This window comes from Thrips palmi, unplaced genomic scaffold (assembly GCF_012932325.1).
Source record: "Thrips palmi isolate BJ-2018 unplaced genomic scaffold, TpBJ-2018v1 HiC_scaffold_12, whole genome shotgun sequence".
Lineage (NCBI taxonomy): Eukaryota > Metazoa > Arthropoda > Insecta > Thysanoptera > Thripidae > Thrips > Thrips palmi.
This window is the reverse complement of record NW_023144623.1, coordinates 3046102-3063744: the sequence shown is the minus strand read 5'-3', so window position 1 is coordinate 3063744 and position 17643 is coordinate 3046102. Positions and strand designations below refer to the sequence as shown.

General features: G+C 44.3%; 1 protein-coding gene across 6 annotated transcripts in view; it reads right to left on the bottom strand.

Annotated features, from left to right (window-relative positions):
• The window catches only part of LOC117639901 (tripartite motif-containing protein 65-like), a 43092-nt gene that overhangs the window by 6699 nt on the left and 18750 nt on the right, over window positions 1–17643 (bottom strand). For all 6 annotated transcript variants that reach the window (XM_034375896.1, XM_034375900.1, XM_034375895.1 and 3 more), the window contains 4 exons: window positions 16405–16716; window positions 13057–13231; window positions 8244–8375; window positions 1838–2332 (listed from right to left, as the gene is read on the bottom strand). In XM_034375896.1, the coding sequence (XP_034231787.1) occupies window positions 1838–2332; window positions 8244–8375; window positions 13057–13231; window positions 16405–16716 (1114 nt within the window). The remainder of the gene's footprint in view (window positions 1–1837; window positions 2333–8243; window positions 8376–13056; window positions 13232–16404; window positions 16717–17643) is intronic.

The following is a 17643-nucleotide window of genomic DNA, read 5'->3' as shown; positions in this document are numbered from 1 at the left end:
TTTTTGCCACAGTGAACTTTTGGGATTTTTCCCCATTTTCCCAAAAAACTTGGAATCGAATGGAAAAACCGCAAGTGTCTATGACCACTCCTTAACCCAAATCATTTCTATGAGTCAGTCAGTCGGATTGGGGCTTTATAGGTTCTTGACTCGCGCTGCTCGCTGGGGGCTCCGCCCCCAGACCCCCGCATGTGTGGAGCGCGTGCCGAAGTATTTTCAGTAAGTCCGTGGTGACCAAAGGCAAATTTTCTAAGGAAGTAAATGTCCTGCTTCTTTGAAAGCTCTATTTAACCGCTTTTGACCATATAATAAGGCTACTTTTACTGCCCAAATAGATAGCTTGTATTGCATTGGCTACTGTGGCAGTCAATGGGTGCATACAAGGTCCGGAAAATATTGAAGACTGCTTTGACAAGGATAGAGGTGAAAGGAAAAAAACCTTAGGTCTCTACGACCACTCCTTGACCCCAAACATTTCTTTGAGTGAGTGAGTCAGTCGGTCGGATTGGGGCTATATAGATTCTTGATGATAATTGCCCAATTGCCGGCGGCGGGGTCCTGATTACGGCACAGTTTCGGAAATTCTCGACCAGACCTACCGATGGGGCGAATAAAAATTTTTAGTCATTCGGTCCCCTTTTTTGAAGATTGAGTAGGTTTGCTCGGAAACAGTGAGAAATTTTCAACTTTTGAGATTTTTCTCAATTTTTCCATTAAATTTGGAATCGAATGGAAAAACCCGCAGGTCTCTACGACCACTCCTTGACCCCAAACATTTCTATGAGTGAGTGAGTGAGTCAGTCAGTGAGTCAGTCGGATTGGGGCTATATAGGTTCTTGATTGATGATTTTGAGGACGTTGCCGGTGGCGGGGACCCGATTGCGGCATAGTTTCGGAAATGTCTCGACTTGACCTATCGAAAGGTCGAAAAATTTTTTTCAGTCGGTCGGTCCCCATTTTTGAAGATTGAGTGGATTTTGTTGAATTTAGGCTTATTTAATTGTTTTCAGGATGTTGCCGGTGGCGGGGACCCGATTGCGGCACAGTTTCGGAAATGTCTCGACCAGACCTACCGATGGGGCGAATAAAAATTTTTAGTCGGTCGGTCCCCTTTTTTGAAGATTGAGTGGATTTTGATGAATTTAGACCTATTTAATCGCTTTGAGGATGTTGCCGGTGACGGGGACCCGATTGCGGCAAACTTTCGGAAATGTTTCGACCAGACCTACCGATAGGGCGAATAAAATTTTTTAGTCGGTCGGTCCCTTTTTTTGAAGATTGAGTGGATTTTGTTGAATTTAGGCCTATTTTATCGTTTTGAGGATGTTGCCGGTGACGGGGACCCGATTGCGGCATAGTTTCGGAAATGTCTCGACCAGACCTACCGATAGGGCGAATAAAAATTTTTAGTCGGTCGGTCCCCTTTTTTGAAGATAGAGTAGGTTTGCTCGGAAACGGTGAGGAATATAGTCCCCTTTTGTGAAGATAAAGTAGGTCTGCTCGGAAACGGTGAGGAATTTTCAACTTTTGGGATTTTTCCCAATTTTCCCATAAACTTTGGAATCGAATGGAAAAAACCGCAAGTCTCTACGACCACTCCTTGACCCCAAACATTTCTATGAGTCAGTCAGTGAGTCAGTCAGCTTGGGGCTAAATAGGTTCTTGATACAACAAACTAATGTACTTTGTTATACGAAGAAATAGTTCGTAAATTACGAAGTATTTTCTTTGTAAGCTTGTGTATGCTCTAAATACTTTGTTATAGAAACTACTTTTCTTTGTAAGACCCAAAATAGTTTGTAAGGTTTTCTCAGTGTAATTAATCGGCCAGGCTTACCTTGAAATGCCACGGCGTGTCGCCCTCTGAGGCACACGTGATGCGTAGGTCTTGCAGCGTGGCGGCGTGCGCCTTGGCCAGCGACAGCACCGTGGACAGGGGACGCAGGGCCACCCACAGCCAGCGCAGGCCGCAGTGGCCCGGCGGCAGCGGAGGGAAAGCCACGTCCAGCGGGTCTTCGCACCAGTCGAGGGCCAGCTTGCGCAGCCTGGGCATGCGCTGGATGTGCTGCAGGTGCTCCGCGTGGACGTTCTTCAAGTCCAGGCCTTCCAACTGCAGCGGCAGTTCCGGAACGGCGGAGTCGTCCGGAAGGAAGGATAGTTCCAGGTGGCGCAGCGCGGGCATGAGCCGAATGGCTTCCAAGTGCTTCGGGAGGCATGCCACTGGACAGAACTGCAGCGCAATCTGTAGTCGCTCAACGTGCGCGCGGGAACGGTGCAGCAGTAGCAGTTCCTTCCCCCCATAGGACTCGCCCAGCCCAACGAGCTGCCTGACCTGCAACACAAGAAAACGACATCGACGCTCGCCTCGTACTGTAGCATTCAACGGATGAATATTCTGCAGGGAACTGCGTTAAAGGCCGCATGAACTGAACGCGTTACCGTTAATGGTTTCAGAGGAAACGTAACGCGTCAACGTGAAGTAAACGTGGTAACTCGCGTTACCGTTATTTTGTGAAAAAATACAGAAAAGCACATTATGTAAAAGTAAAAGGACACAATATTTGTTGAAAATCAATACTGGACAAAATTTGTGAGCGTCTTTGCAAGAGGCAAATTTTTTTAAAGGTCTAAGCCACGTAACGCTTAAAGCTTGTAAAGACCGGCCAAATCGTAATATGTGAGGTTAACGCGTGACACGTTACTCACGTTACCCGTTAACCCAGTCATTTGCTTAACGCGTTGACGTTAATTAACGAATAACGGGTAACCGGCAACGCCGGTACCCAATGAAGTAACGTTAACAACCCTGGTCGGGGCAGAGTAAGCCGAATCCAGCTGAATCTGTGTTCATCCGCGAGGACCAGAGGGACTATGGGACCTAATTTTGCAATGGTAATTGTGAAAAAACTACTCAAACGTTAGCAGTTTGAGGTGAGGTGTGGGTGAAAATGGAAACTTCTATGCCACTTGGCAGTGGTGGTTGAAACTTTAGGGCGTTTAAGTACTAGGTAGGAAACTATTAAGGGAAAGTGGGATAGTTCCGGACACTTTGATTTTCACTGGGTTTGAGTGAAGATAGCTCAAAAGCCCGCCTAACAGAGGAAGATAATCAGTTAAAAATGATAATTCCAAATCGCCAAGGTACTCTAGAAACTGAAGAGAGTGCATGGCATGCTTTTCCTAGGAGTCAACCACAAAGCCGACTCTTCCCAAGAGCATGCTTGCAAGCCGACTCTTCCCAGGAGCATGCTTGCAAGCCGACTCTTCCCAGGAGCATGCTTGCAAGCCGACTCTTCCCGGGAGCATGCTTGGCAAGCAAGGAGAGTGCTTGCGATCATGCTCCTGGGAAGAGTGTGCTTGCCAAGCATGCTCCTGGGAAGAGTCGGCTTGCAAGCATGCTCCTGGGAAGAGTCGGCATGCAAGCATGCTCTTGGGAAGAGTCGGCTTTGTGGTTGACTCCTAGGAAAAGCATGCCATGCACTCTCTTCAGTTTCTAGAGTAGGAGATCAAACCGTTTGGCTGTGGTCGCTTCACGAAATTTGAGTACCACCAAAAATACGCAAAAGCTGCATCTTTACCTCGCATTCCCATGTACTTATCGTACCTTACCGTAAAGTTAAGTCCCATGACTAAAATTTTGTCATATTGAATGGTCTTTGGACTTAACTTTGGCGTTTCGGGAGTGCTCGTATGGCTCGCCGTTTTCTTACAATTGAACATCGAAGGTTTTCACTACATGTGGGGAAATCCGGACAAGTAGTGTCGTTTTCTTCAATTTCCCGCTTAATGTTAAGGTAGTGGGTTCAAAATTGTGGACATGCATCCCCACCGTTAAGAAGGATAAAGAACAAACGAAAAATAGCATTGCAGCGATGTTTAGGGCTATACTCAAGGCAGTGTAGTCAATTTAGGGGTTTTAGTAGAAAATATTCCTTATAATAGGCTTTGAGTAATAATCAAACACTTTAGTTTACAGCAAATGTCCTTGTACGCCTTCTAAAAGCATGCCCTACATCAAAACAAGCGAGAGTAAGCTCGAGTGGTGTCAAATTTTGAGGTCGTCCGGAATTGCCCCATAGGTCGTCCGGAATTACCCCAGCCTGGGGTAATTCCGGACACGTGCAGGGCTTTAGGTAGGCCCCTATATCTCCCTTACCGTTGATGAGATTTGGCTTTCATGTATATATATCATTTTGAAGGTAAAGGTCCATACTTTACTCTCCTGTAATAACATTTGACCCAAGAAGCATATTCAAGCTCAAAGAGCAAAAAGAAAAAAAGCGTCCGGAATTACCCCACTCTCCCTTACACACCATATTTCATCCAAATCACCTACCCATTTAGCCACAGTAGGACTTCTTCATTAAAATAAAGCGTTTAGTAGAAAAATCAGCCACGCAAAGTTTTTTGACGGAATGATCTGAAATTTGTTTTGGAGTTACCTAAACCTCTATACCTCAATGTAACAGAGATATTTGAATTTTATTTTTTTGTTTTGACTGAGCAAACTTCACTATTTTTAATTGGAAAATAATAAGTTTTTTTTCTCCATTCTTTACCACTTTAAGTTAAACGATTTAAGAAAGTGGATAGATATTTGAAATACCTCTCTCTTACATTGTTACATTTACCACAAAGAACTACTCCAAGAAATATGGTCAGTATAAAACAAAACTGTATGCGTGGCTAGTTGACCTAACCAGGACCTGAATAATAGAGCTCCACTCCATTCTAGAAACGGTTGAGATGGACCATTATAAAGGAACAATGCGTCGTTTCTTTTGAGATCGGCGAAAACCGGGACATTTATAGCAGGGATCCTTAACTTACCTCATAAGGGCATCATAACGTTATCGTAAGAGTTAAAGTTATAAACCTTAACTTTTGACATCTTTTCAAAAAGGGTAAGTTATTTTTTGGTGTTTTGAATTTGTGTAGAGATACTTTTGGAAGTACTTCCAAAAGTCCGTACCCTTAACCTTTAGCGAACATTGTCTTATGTTACGTTATGAAAGCAGTGTTAGTTAAATGTTAAGTTCAGTTAAGGATCTCTGATTTATAGGCTTAGAGAAAGAATTGGTTGGAGTCCCGGCGGTTGTAAAAATCCATATATTTATTGCCCCCCCTTGGCGGCATCCGAAAAGTGCTCGACCCGGAGACGGCCAGGGGGGATGAAGCGGGGAGGGTCGGGGGCCCGGAACAGCCATGTGCTGCCCGGTGGCAGGTTAGAGCCAAGCAGCCGAGCCTATTCCTGGCCTGACCCGGGAGCCGGAGCCGAGCCGACGGCACCGCCGGCACCATGGAGACACACTATCTGGGGGAGTGGAGCCTGGCCCTAGCCCAGCGGTTCCCAACCTTTTTCGGTTCGCAACCCCAAATTTGTAACAAAAAATTTCCGCGACCCCCTGGAAAAATTTTGCGACCCCACGCCACCCCTCCTTTAGCATGCCTTTGATACAAGGTGCGATAATCCACCTTAGTTTGGGAGCAGTATTGCCGCAAAGTTGATCAAAACGGTCACAAATGTCTTAGAAAAATCGTGTTTTGGGCCGACTTTAAGCAGCCACTGCGTCTGATCCGAGGCGGTATTTCGTCCTCCCTCAACAGGCATTTGGTCTTTGGACCTTCCTTTAACATGCCTTTGTAACGGAGTGCGATTATCGGCCTTAGTTTGGGAGCAGTATTGTCTGAAAGTTGATGAAAACAGTAAAAAGTGCCTTTGAATGTCATTTTGATCCACTTTGAGACAATACTGCTCCCAAACCAAGGCCGATAATCGCCGAGGGGGAAATCACTCCTAAAACCTGCGACCCGACTATTACGCCTACAACGCTCTATTACGCCTCAAAATATAGCGATTTTGCTAAAAACAGACCAAAAAAACCCTAAAGTAGATCAAATTTTGAGAATTTCAGCTATTACGCTACTATTACGCACACTATTACGCGTGCTATTACGGACAGAGTGACCCGACTATTACGCGAGTGCTTTCCCCCTCGATAATCGCACTCCGTAACAAAGGCATGCTAAAGGAAGGTCCAAAGACCAAATGCCCGCTGAGGAAGGACGAAATACCGCCTCGGATCAGACGCAGTTGCTGCTTAAAGTCGGCCTAAAACACGAGTTTTCAAAGGCATTTCCGACCGCCAGCCGGGAAACAACCGCGACCCCAGGCGACCCCAACCACCTCGTCGCGACCCTAAGGTTGGGAACCGCTGCCCTAGCCGTGTCCCGATGTCCCTCCCGAGCTCAGTACCGCCGTGTCTTGCGGCGCACGGATGCGTCTTCTCCAACTGCACTGCCACCCGTAGTGTTTTTACAACATGACAAAATTATATCTTCGCCGAGCAAAACGTCATGGTAGTTGCGGCATATATGAAGGATATAATTTTCCGAAGTAGTTTTGTCAAAATATTACAACGTTCCTGAGCGTGTTGAACCGTTTCAGCCAGTGAAAATGGTTTCATAGGTTGGTACGACGGCTGGCTGCTGGCTGCCGGCAACCCCCACCCCGCCACCTATGCACTGGAAGGGGCAGCAGGGCAGGCAGGCGGGCAGGCCCGCGCCGCCACGCCACGCGGACTCGGGAGGGACATCGAGACTCAGGGTACCCCTCGAAAGACGTTCAATTTAAGCGCTTTAGAGGTGACAGACGTCAAAAGTCATTATATCCTGTCAAAAAATGCTTCTTTCCCTACCGTATGGCGTGTCTCTCATAAGAATTGATCCAGCCAGAGGGTTACAGTAGCGGATGGAAAAAGACCCTACGATCAGACACTTGCCCGCTCCTGCGCAGCACCGTCGCTATCGCTTTCTCTCTTCCCGCATCTTCCGTCGCACTCGATTCGGGAGGGACATCGGCACACACGGTACCCCTCGAAAGACATTCAATTTAAGCGCTTTGCGGGTGACGAAAGTCAAAAGTAATGATATCCCGTACAAATATGGTTCTTTCCTTATCGTATGGCGTGTCTCTCATCAGAATTGACCCAACCAGACGGCTACAGTAGTGGACGGAAAATGACCCTGTATTTCCAACCTCCACTCCCCCAGATAGTATGTCTCCATGCCGGCACCTTGTGGCGAGCCGAGGCACTCTCGGCACTCTGGCCCCCGACTCTCCCCGCTCCATCCCCCCTGGCCGTCTCCGGATCGAGCAGCTTCGGATGCCGCCGGAGAGGGCAATAAAGCCAACGGTCGGAAAGTATGGGAAGATAGGCTGGCCGGGACTTTAACCAATTCTTTCTCTAGGTTTATAGGCTATGTTGACCGCACGGAACGATACGACTCCGCCAGCACAGGTAAATTTATCCGTAATACAGGCTATTAATAGCACAATATTTTTTGTGTTGCGGAAATTTTCCGCCTCCAAGAGGTCTAGATTTGGAAACGAGGACGAGAGCCCGAGTGATTCGAAGTTTTTGAAGGACTTCATGAGGGGATGTTTCCTGTCGAATAGAACGAAATATGTAGAATTCAACAAAAGTAAATCCCAACATTTTTTTAGCAGATGATACCTTTACTTAAAAACATACCTTAAACTACAACTACAAGACATATAAAGGTGTCAGCTAGCTTTTACTCGAGAGTCCAAAAACCAAGTGCGTTTCCCAACAAATGCGGGCTGGCTGCCGGGGTGGGATGGTGAGTCTGGCTGGCTGGCTGTGCCTGGCTGCGCCGCAGCCTGCGCGGAATTCGACAATGGCACCCCCTTCTGGCGCGCGACGGCCGCCGGGCCTGCGCGCAACATTGACAATCCCTCCTTGCTACAGCGCAGATGCACCGCGTGCTCGCAATCCAACGGGCACGGCGCGGCGGCGGTGCAGGCCACGGCACAAAGGACTCAGTTTTTAGCAGATGATACCTTTGCTTTAAAACATACACCTAAAACTATTAAATACTATCTTTGGAATGAGCCCATACTACCCCGTAGAAGAAAACAAAACGAGTATCATCTGCTTTCATTAACGTTCGTTAAATGAGATTTTTTAGCTGAAATATGTCACAAAACCACTGCTTATGATAATGTTTGAGGAGATAGACGACTATAGTTGGTATAAAATCCGATTTGGCTAAATTAATGTTTCCCTGAGATTCCTTGTTAACCATACAAATAGTTACTTATTAACAATGAATTTTAAAGCTGAGACTTAATTGGAGGAAATTAAGATTTTCAGCGGAAACTCCCATTCAGACTGGAATAGAAATGCCTGAATACAGATGGGAATGAAGGCAAATCTCACCTTGTTAAAGTCGGGCGAGTCCAGCACATGGTCCATTTTCTGTTTGTAGTCGACTGGGCTAAGCTGAGTGAAATCGAGACACTCATCGGGACTGAAGGTGACCTCCGCTTGAGTGCCATCAAGCTTCTTCACCTGAAAATACGGAAAACAGCTGAAACAACGGCGGGAACAAAAGCTAGCACTGAGCTAATTTATTTGATACGTGCAACGCCTTCCCATGACCCCTTTCGATTTTGCCCAAATTTTGTTTTTAGGATGCCTTTATGGTAAGAAAAAACCAAAAAACATCCTAAAATATTAGGTCGCTAAAAAATTTATTGGCCAATCCGAAGTTTCAATCCATCTTCAGACTAAAACGGTCGCCCTCGGGAAGCTTCGGATTCTGTAGGCTGCCCCCTTCCTTCTCTCTTTTTCCTACATGGTCTAAACCCGTCGCCCGCGACCCTTCCACCTCTCCCCAACACTGGATATATTGTGAGTTGTTTCAGATGGATTTCGAGCTTTTGGTCGGAAGCTGTCACCATTTAGGAAGCTCTAGATAGAAGGGCTTCGGAATCCGTCACGTGTTTTTTTCTTACTCGAGCCTCGAGTGTAACTTTCTTACCCAACCTACCCCTACCTTAATGACTGCAAAATCTCAGCGAGATCGGCCGAGCCGTTCAGGAGTAGTAGCGCGGACACACTAGGGTGGTCCAAAAAAAAATGGAGTTGCTCGGATCGTCCAACGCCGCCCGGATTATGATTCTACATCGAAAAAAATGAAATACGTGTTTTTTCCCTTGTCGAAAAAATGATGTTTAGGACCTCCTCAAAGCTCTCAAAGTTTTTAACAGTGCTATTAATAGGAAAAAATCGTAACTTGGTCATTTTTTGACCGGTTTTCAAAAACGAAACGGGGATTTGTTCGTTATTGAATGCTCATGACGAAAAAAAATATGCCCAATCTTCTTTTTGGTTTGCCTAACTTTCAGGGGCAAAAAATGACGAAATTTCGGCCCAAATTGGCAAGAGTTTCAGTTTGTTGGCCGCTACAGCCACTCTAAGTCCACCCTGTCAGCATGGCGGGGTGCCCCCACCACAAGGCAAGCCCCATGAACAGAAATGAGATGCCGAGTGTGATTTGCATACCTCACAGGGGCATCAAATTGTGGATTTTTTCGAAAATCTATCAATAGTGATGTCTCTTGGGGCCACTGGGCACTCAAATGGGCACCCTTTCACCCGGTTCGGTACCCGCACTCCGTGATATGAACATACAATGGGAATGGACTGCTGAGCACCTCATGCCTACCTCTCAGGACCAGAAAAACGTGAAAATTTAGAAAATTCCTTCATTTTGATGGCTTTTCTTGTGGCCTTGCGTGGTTGCGGTTCCTCGCGTCAGCAACGTCCATTCCTATTGTTTGTTCATATAACGTAGTGCGGGTACCGAACCGGGTGAAAGGGTGCCCATCTGAGTGCCCAGAGGCCCCAAGAGACACTACTATTGATAGATTTTCGAAAAAATCCCCAATTTGATGCCCCTGTGAGGTAGGCAAACTGCACTCGACATCCCAATTCTGTTCAATGGGCTTGCCTCGTGGTCGAGGCGACCCGCCATGCTGACAGGGTGGACTTGGAGTGGCTGTAGCAGCCTACAAACTGAAACTCTTGCCAATTTGGGCCGAAATTTCGTCATTTTTTGCCCCTGAAAGTTAGGCAAACCAAAAAGAGGATTGGGCATATTTTTTTTCGTCATAAGGATTCAAAAACGAACAAATCCCGTTTCGTTTTTAAAAATCGGTCAAAAAATGACCAAGTTACGATTTTTTCCTATTAATGGCACTGTTAAAAACTTTGAGGAATTTGAGGAGGTCCTAAAAATCATTTTTTCGAAACAGGAAAGAACACGTACTTCATTTTTTTCGATGTAGAATCCAAATCCGGGCGGCGTTGGACGATCCGAGCAACTTCATTTTTTTTTGGACCACCCTAGAACACACACACACACACACACACACACACACACACAGAAAAAACTTTTGAACCCCACCTGAGTACCGTAAACCGGGGTAACTTGAGACAATATTTCACGTTTTTTGGACCCTGTGCCCACAACACTTCTCTCACCAACCCGAATCCCAACTATGTTTAATTTCCAATGATAACAATCGGTTTGGACCCCATGAATTTTTTTGGGGTCACTTAAAATGGGAGTAATGGGCCTCTAAAGTTATCTCAAGTTACCCCGTCATTTGGGGTAACTTGAGACACACCTAGGTTTTACTTTGCTCATTGGAAGTGAGGGTTTTGCCAGTCCATACTGATTTTCTGAGACATTTAACTTATTTTCAATGAAAAGTTCTACTTGTGGAATTTTCTGAGACATTTAACTTATTTTCAATGAAAAGTTCTACTTGTGGAATATATTAGAAGATTTTGTATCCTTATATTAAGATTTTTTTCATCAAAGTTACATTTGGTAATTTGAGGGATAACGGCACTTACGAAGCGCAACGATTCTCCCATTTCACATCCAACTCTGTCAACTAAAGTACAGCGATTCTCTCATTTCACATCCAACTCTGTCAACTACAGTACAGGGTTCTCTCATTTCACATCCAACCCTGACACCTGCTAAGACATTTTTCTTTATTTCTACATACACAAGTCCATCCTGCAAAGGTATATAGTGTCAGTCAATTTTTTAAAATTTACTCATCAAAATCCTGTAACTACTTTTACAGTTGTTTTTCTTCAAAAAATCGACGGTTTTTGGGATAGCACTCGTCCGATTTCACGAAAGATAATTAAATTCCCCAACTTTTGAGACTTCAAGATTTACTATGTCTCATCTAGTCCGTGTGTAGTTGAGAAAACACTCCAACTTCAAGCTGCATATCAACTTGGGACCCCCTACACTGTCTAAAAAAGTGATTCCCGATCAAATGCGGCTTGGCTTTGATCTTCGAGCGCGGAGAGGTCCGTTACTTTATACCACCCTGTAAGGGAAGGTGGGGACCCATGTATCACTTTTTTTTGTTTTGAGTGTCAAAATTTTGGTTTTGGGCATAAAGCAAATGTTTTGGGTCAGAAGCATGAGTTTATCTTCCTTCTACAAGGGCCAATTGAATTTGTTCATGTATCTCATCTGGTTTTGGATAGGAGCGCAATCTACTGAAATCATGTATTTGATACATCGGACCCCATACCTGGGGTCCCATGTATCATCCATGGGGACCCATGTATCACAGCTATTTTCTTCAAAAATAACTTCAATAAAAGGACAAATTATGCAACATTTCCTTGCCGCATTAATTTCTACAATATGTTTATAAGTTTGACCGAGTTTGACCATTCCTAAGGTAAGTTGAGGTCAAAGAGAGAAGGTGAAGATTCATGTATCACAAGTGGGGACCCATGTATCACAGGTGGGGACTCATGTATCACTTTTTTTTTTTGGTGTTTGTTTAATGGCAAAATGTAACTAGACTGTAACACCTGTCGCCTGTCACTCTATTATAATATTGTAATGATTACAGCACAGGCATTAAAATAGGAAAATGTCCGTGATTAATTGCCCCCCAACATGAAATTTGAGTGATACATGGGACCCCAAAAAATGTGATACATCGGTCCCCACTTGTCGGAGCATTGAACATTGCGGTGTATAGCCAGAACCTATGCTCGGATGTTGCTGTTCGGCACTGCTATTTGTTGTCAAAGCCCTTCCGCACACTCCCACATCAAAAAATTGCGACAATGTTCCATAGCAGGAAGCTAATGAAAGATATTTGAAGAAATTTTTTTTTTACTTTCCCTCAGTTTTGGGGACCAAAATTTTCACTTAGTCACGCCGCCATGTCTGTTGGAGATGCCAGGTCGCATCCTTCCATAAAATGAAGCTCTCTAGATGGTGTTTCGATTCCGCAACACGTGACTCGCCTCGCGGCCGAAACTGAAATTTAATACGCCGTGATACATGGGACCCCGTGATACATGGGTCCCCACCTTCCCTTAGTACAAGGAGGTGCCAGTGTCCACGCCACTCAACTTCCGTCAAATTCAATGAAATTTGGTGTCTCAAGTTACCCCGCACAGATACCATTTACTATAACAGTCAGTATACTACCAGATGAATGATGGGTTTCCCTCAAAACCAATGCTACATTTAGAATGTTGAAATAATAGGGTTGAAAGACACTAGTCATTTGGGTCTCAACGGTCCCAACCCGCCGTTCAAACGCTAAATCGTCTTTCCAAACAAGTATGAATAAAAGAGCTACGGCAGTTTTGCCCTCCGAATGTGCCGAGTCAGGTGGCAGTAGGGATTTAAAGCCTAATAAACTTACCGGTAAGAATGGGTAAATTACCTGTAATTTACGGTAATTTACCCTGCGAAAATCGGTAAATTACGGTAATTTTCGACTTAACCTAACCTTTCTGGTGTTTTTACAGCAGAAATTTACTCAGAGTGCACAAAAATATGAAAATTTGACAATAAAAGTGTCTTAACCACTTTCATAAGCCTTTTAAAACACTCCGCTTGTCTTAAATTCCCTTTGAAATTAGATTATTAATAGTTCCTTTGCAAAAGCGCACATAAACATTAGATCGAATTTTACCGTTATTTACCGTAAATGACGGTAAATTACCAATGTTACCGTAATTTACCGTCCAGATTGAAAATTACCGGTTATTTTAAATCCCTAGGTGGCAGCTCCAAAAAGGTGGAAAAGCAGAAGTGTCTCAAGTTACCCCGGTTTACGGTACGACTAACAAAGGTTAAATTTCATTGTGAGACATTTAGAGGGCATACGAATCCGGAGTGTACCTCACTTAGGTCATCTTCCCGGCTGAAGGACTTGAGCAAGTCGAAGAGCAATACCCCTCGGCGCACAGCGTCCTGCAGCAGGTGACTGGCACACTGTGGGCCGGCACCACTCTGTGGCTCGACCTCCACACACAGCCCTTGCAGAAGGCTTGACAATTCTCGCAGCAGTTGAGCCCTGGAAAAATCAAGGCGTAAAGGTTACGCTTTACACTGGTAAAAAACTTAGGCGTAGTATTACCCCGGTACAATGCTTTTTATGGGAAATGTCGAGCCAAAAACCGGTATGACAGGAAATTCACATGGGGCATCCACGCTACATGACATGCCGTTTTACGGCGTGAATTTCCTGTCACACAATAAAAAATCTACGAAGAATCGCTTTGTAATACAAAGAAAATGTAGGCATTGTAAAATCTACGAAGAAATGCTTCGTACTATGAAGCAAAATCCTTTGTAATACGAATCATTTCTTCATGATACTAAGCAATTCTACAATGCCTTTACTTTCTTATGACGCAAATGCTTCGTACACTCTCAGCACGCGCGTGTTAAAAATAAATGAAATTTAATGACACTTGTGACATTATTTTTCATTAAACGTCATTATTTTTAATTACTTCTCCACATTCATTAAATTTCATTACCGTCGAGTCCCCTAAAGTGGGACGATTTTTACGGAAAATCGTCTGTTATTCACAGAATAACGATGACACCGAAAATCGCCGGGGATTTAAGAATCTTCATGTCAAAACACGTCTTTTACCGAAAACAAAATTTTTTTTCAGCCCATGGGGCTCTAGTAGGAGCAGCAAGAACCGTGTCCCAATTTAGGAGCCAAAGTCTCCTAAAGTGGGACAAAGTCCCCTAAAGTGGGACACGTTCATTCGTTTTCGCCCAAAAACTGCAGTAGCAAAAAATTTCTTAAAATGTATTATGTCCTAAATTAAATTTGAAGCAAGATTGGTTCTGAAGTCTTTTTCGATATCTCGACTGGTTAAGCTGATATGAGCCTCTTCAATCAATTAGGTTTCCTTAGATATATTTAAATTAGAAACAGCCGTAGCGCCTAAACCAATTGAAATACGGCGAAAACCAATAAAACAAAATGGTCTTAAAATTTAATTTCTGACCAAAACCATTTCATGAAATTTTTTGCTCAGGTCATATTTTATAAGTTTCGAAATGCACGGCAAGAAATACATGTTGAAATTTTGAAAATTAAAAACCGTTCACCCGGCAACTTTGTTCTAAAAACATTTTTGTTCAAAATATGATTTTACGCAAGATTTGTCTTATGGTCGATAACGATATCTTTGTAGGTTAAGCCAAAAGAAAGCATTTGCTTTCAAACATTGACTAAATTTTGTGCTGACTTAAAGCGTACCGAATAACCGTACTTGCCCGACTGCCTGGACCTCCAAACCGACCTGGCAACCTAATATATACAAGGCAGCGTTTGTAGGACGCTGGAGGTGAATGTAACGCCTCTGAATCGGTCAAAACCTAAAAGAAACGAAGGAAATGCATGTGTCCCACTTTACAGCCCCTCAGAAGATTGCTTCCCACCGTAAAACGAAGCGTCGGAATCAAATTTTCTAAAGTGCATCTTGTAGATAAAAGAACGCGCTACAACATGTCTGAAGTCTAGAATGGTCCGAGCATCAACGGCTCGAAGCCCCGAATCCGCGCTAGACGTCTGAAAAAACTTCTCTTTTTTTCTGCATCAAATTCCAATTTTCAAGATTTTTTGGGGGAGGGGGTATGAGCGGGAACAAGACACTCTGTGCGGATATGGTCTTGAAGGGGTCCTACCGTCTCAAAAACATTTTTTACCTCGCAAAATATCCACGCGTTAGCCGTTTACGGCCTAAAATAGGGAAAATAGTCAAAATGTCCCACTTTAGGGTTCGTGTTCACATTTAGGGGACTTGACGGTACCTCGGTCATAAAGTTTAATGACATTAGCCATGTAATGAAAGTTTCACTACATTAGGCAGCTTGCCATAAAATTTTTATCACATGTCATTAAATTTTTCAAAAATATTTAAGCATGACTGAATTTTTTTGGAGGATCTAAGCTAAGCTTACTCAAACTAATTTAGCCTTCTTTTGGCCGCCAACATCAATTTTCCTCGTACAATCGCCCATTGCGGCGTCATATGCCAAATCTGTCATTCGCAAGTCCGCCGCTAAGTGTCGCATGGTACACGGGGATCACTCTCAACTCTGTATTTTGTATTAAAATATTAAAACGCGAGGAGATATTCTGCAATGTATCCGTGTTTCATGTGAAATGGTGGATTGTTTAACTAACGGCGAAGAGTTTGGGGGAAAAGAGCGATATTTGAAGTGACTAAATAGGTTTTCCTGATGTTGCTCGAGGGCGTCTACGGGCTGCCGTTTGGTAGGGTCAGCACCCGATCTCCCTTAACCAGGCAACTTCACTGCCTCAGACCTGAGTCGCCCTGGGTCACCCAATTTTTGCCTCTTCTCTGCTGTCAGAGTCATTGTGAATCCACTCCAACCTATGTCAAATCGAATCGAAAAGTTGCGTAATTTGCGTCAACTTTGATCATTTTCATTACGTTTTTGTCATTAAAATTTTCATTACATTCGTTCATTACACTGTAATGAAAATTTTAATAACATATGTGTAGTGAAAACTTAAATTACATTGTAATGATTATAGCTTCACTACCATGTAATGAGAATGTAATTAAATTTTTTAACAGTAGCGTTATTGACTTTTGGATCATTTTTTCAGTACTTACACAGGTAATTTGTACAATCATAATACGTAATTTTCCTTTTTTAAAGAACTTCTCTGGAAATATTAAATAATGTACTGAGAATTTTGTTTTGTACATAATTTTACAAAGGAAATTAGTCGTACTTACTATACAAATTGAAGAGCGTACATTGTATGCTCTAACTGGAGCATGCCTGCAAGCACGCTCAAACTAGCGCATGCCTGCCAAGCACTTACTAGTGCATACATGCCATGTACAAGCTTTCTGATGCAGGCAACTCCCTATCCCTTATGCACTACATGCATGCTCCAGTTAGCGTGTACATGGCACGTATGCACTAGTACGTGCATGCTAGGGAGGCATGCTCCAGTTAGAGCATACAATGTACGCTCTTCAATTTCTACAGTACTTGGAAAATACTAAGTATTACTGCCGTTCATACGAATACGTAATTAATGAGGAAAATGTCAGTAGCGTGCTGAGAGTGAGGCTTTTAAGAGTGCACGCCACTATTTGGCCATTTGTCCAATTTCAGTGAAAGCCTAATAGGAAAGGAGTTCTACAATGAAGAGTGCAGAGGTTCAAGCCTCGGACTTACCATTGAGCCTGCGGGAACTCGACATCGACGTTCCGATCGTCGTCGACTCCCGCCGCCGCCTGCAGGGCCCTCTGCGCCGCTTCCACCTGCCGGAGCCCGGAGCGCCAGTCCTTGAGCAGGGCCTGCACCGCCCTCTCCGCGTCCTCGAACGACTTCACGGCACTCCACATGACGCTCGCACAGTCCGCCAGCCACTGCTGCTGTTCCGCCGCCCGCTCAGAGCGCATCTTTCGCAGAGAGCAGAGCACGTGACCCAGGTCCACGCACTGCTCGGAGGCAACTTTGCTGCAGTCGCGGCACCATAACAACAACCTACGTAACAACAACAAATCAGGATACTGCGTACCGTAAAAAAAATCGTAAAAAGCAGAACTACTCCCCCTGTCAACGAAAACCGGCATTTAATTGGCTGAGCGATAGCGAAGCCTGTTACTCCACACTCTACCAAAAATGTCCTGTAAATGCCGTTAATTTATTACCAGTTTTTACTGTAGGTCAGTTCACAGCGTTTACTGTGATCTGCTCACGGGATTCACTGTGATCTTGTTCACGGTGTTCACTGTGATCTGGTCCCCAGTAAACACTGTGAGTTTGACGCCACTGAGCACCGAAGTACTGCCAATCAGGCTCCAATTCACGGCGTTTATTGTGGCCAGATCACAGTGAACACTGTGACCGAGATCACAGTGAACGCCGTGAACTAGTTCACAGCAAACGCCGTGAATTGCATAACAGCAAACATTGGTAATAAATTAACGGCGTTGACAGGACATTTTTTGTAGAGTGCAGTGGGGTTGAAAAGTTTTTCCTGTCTGTGTGTCCGCACTACTCCTCCTGAACGGCTCGGCCGATCTCGGTGAGATTTTGCACTCTTTTTGGGTATGTCCTTGGCTCAGCACACGCGAAATTTCACTATCCTAGCTCAACAGGTTCAGTTGTTGTAGCCGAAAAACACCTAAAAAACGGCGAAAAATCGAGTTTTCTGCACACTGTCAGAAAACTCCGTAAAAATACGGAAATTTAACGGAGACTGTCCATTTTTTTAACGGAGATCTCCTTTTTTGGCCCGCCCTTCTGTTTTAAAAAATAGGGGGGGGGGCTATGCATTTGCCTTTGTGTCTGTGTGTTGTTGTCGTTGTCGTTGTTGGCGTCTGTGTACAAGGAAGGAGTTGAGCTAGAGTAACCAGATTTGGAGGGTACTTCAGGAGTACCGTCCAAACAAATAATCCGGTGGTGCAA